General features: G+C 44.5%; 1 protein-coding gene across 1 annotated transcript; it reads right to left on the reverse strand.

Annotated features, from left to right (window-relative positions):
* Window positions 1-401: 401 nt before the first annotated feature.
* On the reverse strand, window positions 402-6,167 carry PDE6H (phosphodiesterase 6H). Its single transcript, XM_031050111.2, has 4 exons — window positions 6,111-6,167; window positions 2,880-3,069; window positions 2,574-2,614; window positions 402-1,661 (listed from the first exon to the last, which is right to left on the reverse strand). The coding sequence occupies exons 2-4, from the start codon at window positions 3,017-3,019 to the stop codon at window positions 1,585-1,587; spliced, it is 258 nt and encodes an 85-aa protein (XP_030905971.1). The 5' UTR covers window positions 3,020-3,069; window positions 6,111-6,167; the 3' UTR covers window positions 402-1,584.
* Between the last annotated feature and the right edge of the window lie 441 nt (window positions 6,168-6,608).

A 6,608-nucleotide genomic window follows, 5' to 3' on the forward strand; every position in this document is an offset into this window, starting at 1 on the left:
ATAACTATAGCACAGCCATGGATTTATAACAATGCTTTATGCATAGGGATCGATCTTTTAGGCAGGCTTTGCTCTCTTGTCTGCAGCCACTCCTTGCTCCCATAAAACATCTTTGTCATAGGAAAGATAAGCTAGGGGGAGGGGGGGGGCATTTCTTATGCAATGAAGCTCATCAAGTTGAAAGCAATGATAAAAATGCCATCTCCTCTTATAAATATTATGTAGCTACAACAAAGCTCACTCCTTGCCTCCAAACAAAACAAAAGCCCTTCCTTAATGCCAGGGCAGCAGGAAATCTCAGTGCCTTCCCTGAGCATTTAAGTGTTTATGACTGCCTCACCACTCACCAGCACTCAGGCTGCTGGAGACCAGGAGATACAAATCAATAGGGTTAAGTGGATTCACTCTGTGCTTGCCTGTGTATACACATCCAAATCTCCCCCTGCCTCCCCACTTGCTCTGCTGTTCTCTCTCTCAAGGGAACTATAATTTGCGAGCTTGTCCAGACAAGCTCCAGAGCTTAAAGTTGCCAAGGGGTGAAAAAAGAAAATCCTTCCTGCTGATGAAGGTGTGTGTGTGGGAGGTGAAGGTAGACTTGCCCTGTGTACAGGGAAGAGGGAGCAAGTAATGCAATACCATCTTCTTCTATATGCCACGGGTCTGCTGGCACTGTCTGGTAACATAATAATGATTCTCTGTTATAGCAGCTGGCAGCAAACATGTCCTGGGGAGCAAATGACTCATTAAAGTATGTATGGGCATCAGGACAGTGCAAGTGTCACACAGGGGTGTCCCATCAAAGGACAGGAAACACAGTGTCATTTGGAGCACTGCCTTTTTGGACTTGTGACCACAAAGGAATGAGGAATAGGATTAATTCATTTAGCTATTGATCTCAGACACACACATTTTCATTTAACATTATTAGAACAGAATGGCTGATAACTGTAGGCAGTACAGCAGAGGCAACATCTACATTTCCCTTTGCTCATGAGGTAAATCTTAGCAGCCAATTCCTCATAATGAACCCCTGAGGAAGGTTTTCCTATGGAAAAATAGCCTAATGATTGGACTGGTGACCCTACTTCTGTTCTCTACAAATATACTCTCAGCAAATAATTGGTGGCCCAGATAACAGGTGGATATAGCCAGGTAAATTCTATATAGAAAACTCTCAGGGAGGGAGGGAAACAAACAGAACAGGCTTGATATAATTAGGCCTGGGTATAGATGCACACCCATGCTCACAGTATCTCAGCTGATCAGGGGAAAAATTTGAATACATCCTCCCTGTATCTCCATAAACATAAAGAGCTACAACAGTGGGAAAAGACAGATTATGGTACAGGGAGGCATTAAGACATTTTTCAGTAGTTTCATCACATGGAGCATGAGGTCTGTTCAGGGACCCAAATAACTTCTTTGCCAAATTAATCTGCAAAGGACTTTCTCATAACTAGCTCTTAAAAATCCCTCTGCCTGTGAGTAAGTGAATGTAAGGGCCAAAAATAAGTTTCAAAGGTGATGAAGACCATGCTGGGATGGGTGGAGTCACCGGGTGACACCATTAGAGATGCTGGCACCTTAGATGATCCCAAACTGGGCCAGCTCGTGCAGCTCCAGATGACTGAAAGCTTCCCATGGACAAATCACTGTGATATCTGCAAAAGAGAGAGAATGAGAAATGGGTTCTGGTCACTGCACTTCTTGGATTTCTTTTGTATTAGGGGAAAGGCTGACTTACTTGGGAAACATTAAGAAGAAGACAACTCCATTTGAAGCTTAAATGAGCAGATGAGCTCTCCAAATTTTGTACTACCTACTAGACTGTATCTACATACAAGATACAGGGCAACTGCATCTTCTCCTGCGTAATTTTTCTCTGTGAGCAAAATCAAACCAGCATTTCCTGTAGTCTCTTTGGTGACTGTGTAGACTGGTATAAAAATTCATTCTGGTTATGTGGTTTCAACTGTTCCTATAGACTAACTGTAGCAAAACTGTGATCTCCTTGAAGACACATGCAATCTTAAATCAGATACTGAATAAGTTGGTCTACAACATTCAGGGCCTGCAGCTCTTTGGTAAGTTCAGTTGTTATTGATATCTAAGGAGTTCTGACCGGCTACATCCCATCCTGTGCATGTTTCTCAATCCCAGACAGGTGCATAAAGTTCTTAAAATTAGTATTCTGGTGATAACACAAACAACCAGCTGGAATTTAGTTCTTGTGATTTTTGGTATTAATAGCTTAGCATTTGTCATTTCTTTGAGAACCTCATTCTGCTGCAATTCTGAGCCAGAGTATTAGCAGAAAACAAATAAGCACATTTGCAGCCAAATGAAAGTATTCAGAAATTGAAGCATGCTTAAATAGCCTTTCTGTCTTGGAGTGTGTCTAAACAAAAGCATGACTGTGGCAGCTTGGGGTGGAAGTACCAGCCCTCTCTGGTGGTCCTGAGAGCTGCAGAGAGGCCAGGGAGACAGAAGCCATCCCACAGAGTTCTCTCCTGTGTTGAAGCATGACTGCACAGGTGTTCAAGCAGGGAATGACAACATCCCACAGGGCTTACCTGTGCCAAGTCCCTCCATGCCTGGGATATCGTCTCCAAACCTAGGGGAGAAAAGAGAAGGTGAAGAGTTGAGTTTGGGCCAGGAGCACCCAGGAAAGGAGAGCAGTCTTGCACATGCAGCCAGGGAAGGAGAACTGTGGGTGGGCAGCAGATGAAGAGAAGCAGCTTCAGGCAGGAGAGCTGATGGCACCAGGGGCAGGGGGAAACTTCCTGGCTCCTTGCCCAAGGGAAGATGCTACCACAGAAGCCTTAGCAATAGGGAGCCACCTATTAGCATGGCTTCTTTTCTTTTGAAAATGCTCTTACCCTCTCACTCCTTTTTTAGGGGGCTTACTCTTGAATTGCCTTGTCTGTCTCTGCTTGAACTTGGGAGGCCCCTTGCGCGGTGTGGTGGGACCAGTTGGAGCATCTCCAGTGTTGAGGTTGGTGGTTGGGTTCTCACTCATTTCTGGGCTGCTGTGTGTGCCAGGCACGTGCCTCTCTCAGATTCCCCTGGCTGCAAGATAACAGCAAGGACTGATGCAACATTCTGCTTAGCATTTCTAGGTATCAGTAGTCAGGTCACAGAATTATGAAAAATGTAATTGTGACAGAATTAAAGATGTTAAACATAAAGAAATATTGTAATGCATTCAAAGTAAGCAGGATAGCACTGCCTTTCATATGGCATGCTAGAATGAAGATGCCAAACAAAGGACACTTGAGCTAAGGACAGAAAGACACTTTGTCCCATAGTGCAATAACTTGCAGAGATATGGAGAGTCACACCTTCTTTCATCTCAGACATAGCTGGACTTTTGGAGACAGGTCACTGCAGTAGCTTTCCCCACAGTCTGGGTGAAATAAGAAGGTTAATGACAATGTAGCTTGTTTTCTAATAAGTCTTGAAGCAGCAGTGCTGATGTTTTTACTTGTTGGCTAAGGACATGACCACTAGGAGCTACAGAGACACACTTATGGCTTAGAGAAATATCCTATACTTGGGAATAATCATGATATACTTCACTTGTGCCTAAGCACAAGTACCTTTTACATACTGAATGATGAGTTAGATGAGCCCATAGTTTGGGTGGAACTTCAATTGAGGTCTCATATTTGTCAATACCAAACTTACGGGAAATAGCACAGGATCTTTGAAAGATGGTAAAGAAGGCTAAGGCAAAGTGTTGGAGATTGTCTTTTAGACAGAAGATAATTTCTCAGAATTTAGGAGAGTAAAGCCTGCAAACTTCCCCAGGGTATGTTCATTTTGGTATTTTTAAGCATTACATTACATGTGTTGACCCCTTCTGCACCACACTGCACATGAGCCAAGCTCCACTTCGCAAGGGCTAGGTAGTTATCAGGGAGCAATTCTTGTGCAGGAGACATCTCTCCGGCCTCAGAGTGCAGAACTGCTTCACTCAGAGCCCTTTGTTTCCTTCCCAGATTGCACAGCAATAACTCTCACCAGTGCCAAGGGGGGGATTCCAGCCCTTCATCAGATTTTATGCTTATCAGTATGCTAGAATGGTCTGAGCAAGTGCATTTATGGACAAAAATAAATGCCTTTTTTTCTCCTCTCCTTGAAGTCACATTCTTTTTCCTCATGACCATTACTTAACTCCTATCTCCAGGTGCTTGTCCCTGTGCAGCCAGGCTGATGGAATCACTGATGGAATTAACTTCAGGATTTGGTACTAAGGGCTAATCACATTATGTCACCATAGTGTTCTGGCCTAATCCCCAGCATCACATGCAGTGACACTTCAGACTTTTAATCTCAGAACTATAAATGCCATCAAAGATGTTTTGGTTTGTGGGTAGTTCTGGTTTTCTCCTTTCCTTAGTCTGAAGACAGTCTGTGTCTTTGACTGCCCTGAAATATCCAAAGTGCCCGAAAGCAAAGCCTGAGATGAGAGGAGAAAGACCATCCAAGCAATCTTTTGTCACTTCCACATCAGTGCAAGACAAAGAGAAGTGTTTCTGTGTCTGTGGCAGTCTGGGAACACTTCACCCCTGATATCTTTCCATCTGTGTTGACAGTGGCATGAATCCTAATGAGAGCACCTAAAGGCATTTTAGTTCTCCTGTCACTTGCGGTCAGGCTCCTTTCTCAGCTATAATACCCCAAGCAGGAAACTCGATGGGTTCCAGCAGCCCCAAATGGAGCAGCAGATGGTTGTGTCTGCAGCTGAAGTATGCACAGATGCTATTCCCCCGCCTGTAACACAGTGCTTCCTAAGCACATACTGTGCCCACAAACACAAGGATCAACTCAGATTGTAGAAGTTACTTATTTAACTGCCATCTCTGCAGCCCAGTATTTACAGCTTTATCCTCACAACACAGTGGCAGGACAGGCAAACACTGTCACCTTCATCTTCTACAGAACGGAAATGAGGTGCAGTGATTGGCATGACCTGGACTGCACTGCTGGAAGGAGTGACAGAATCTTTTGACACACAGATTTTAGGACCAAATTGAGAGGTGAAGGCAGTTTGGCTCCAAAATGAAGAGAGAATTTGGTGCCTCACTTTTACTCAGGACCAGCAAGGAATTCAGATGTTACTGCTCTATAGTGAAATGCTGCTCCATGATGTGTCTGCTAATGCCCCAAAGTATAACATTATGCTTCTGACTCAGGTGCAGTTCTCATCAACAGGGTGTCTGTCTCCGTGCTAGACACTCCTCCTGAACTACGAGAGACACACATCCACTTCTAAGCACCATGCTCATCTATTACAAGATACGTGGTACAAGGGCTACTTGTAAAAGTACAATGGAAGAAACAAACCAGCTAACAGACTTCCAACCCTTTGGGCTGGCATCCAAAACTTGTAAAATACATCTGAGTTCCATCTCCATGTGAGTTCCTGCCCTGCTTCACCAACCCTTGCTGTTTGCCAGCATAGTACCTTAACCACAAAAATATCTTTCAGAATCAGCTCCTCTTAGTCCATGAGACCATGCTTTGTCTCTGGCCTTTATTTAATAGGGAAATACCTAATAAAAAGACTCAGTCTTTTAAGTTCCCTTTCCCTCAGTCTGAGGTAACTGTATCCACCTACCAGCTACTCAATAACCAGGATTTTGTAGGAAAATCTGCCCAAATCACACTTCACCTTCTCTCTCACCTGTAGGAATTCAAGAAAGATCACCCAATGAAACTAAAAGGGACAATTTAATTTCTTCCTTAACAACTTCCCTCTACCTATTCTCTCCACACATCACCAAAAGAAATGGCAGAGGACGGATACCAACCTTAATGCCACATAACAGCCTCTATTTTGCAGCAGGAACCAAGCTGCCCTCCCACCACTGGTCTGGCTGGATTCATACACAAGCCATCATGCACAGGTATATCTCCATTCACGCTGGATAGGGCCTTGTCCCACAACACAAGACCTGTCCCAGTTCCCAGTTCCCACAACTCAGGAACTAGCTGCCCCTGCACACAACCAGACATGGGAGGGCAGACACCCCAAGAACACAGATGTGGAAGAAACACCATAGCAGCTTCCCAGAGGAATTTCCCAGCCTTTCACGTCCCCATACCTGGATATTTGGATAGTCCTTGGTACCACACCAAGCAGATGGCTTGACAAAGGTCTGACGAGACTGAGCCTCCTTCTCTAGATCTCTCCAAGTGCTATGCTGCCTTCTCCCAGTGCTTCCCGGGCTGCCAGAGCCCTTCTGTTGCTGCAGGCACTGGGATGTAGCTCCCGGGTGAGAGCTGATGGCTGTGAAATCAAAGGCTATTGAGGAACAAGATGTTCTTCCATGCACTTCCTCTGCCCTCTCCTCTGACAAGGTATTACCAAATTTCCCCTGACAGCATTTCTGCTCATTCCAGGGTTTAATCCTGTGGTTATAAGCTTTGCTTGCATCCAAATGCTAATTATACCTAATACATGGTAATGGGCTTATCTCTGTTGCGTCAGATGTCCCACCTCTGGGTTGCTGGCCAGGTTAATCATCCTTCTTTTAGTTTACTTTGAACTCAAAGGGGCTTGAATACTTACTGGCAAATGCTGACTCTTTAATCTGCCCTTT

This window comes from Melopsittacus undulatus, chromosome 5 (assembly GCF_012275295.1).
Source record: "Melopsittacus undulatus isolate bMelUnd1 chromosome 5, bMelUnd1.mat.Z, whole genome shotgun sequence".
NCBI lineage: Eukaryota > Metazoa > Chordata > Aves > Psittaciformes > Psittaculidae > Melopsittacus > Melopsittacus undulatus.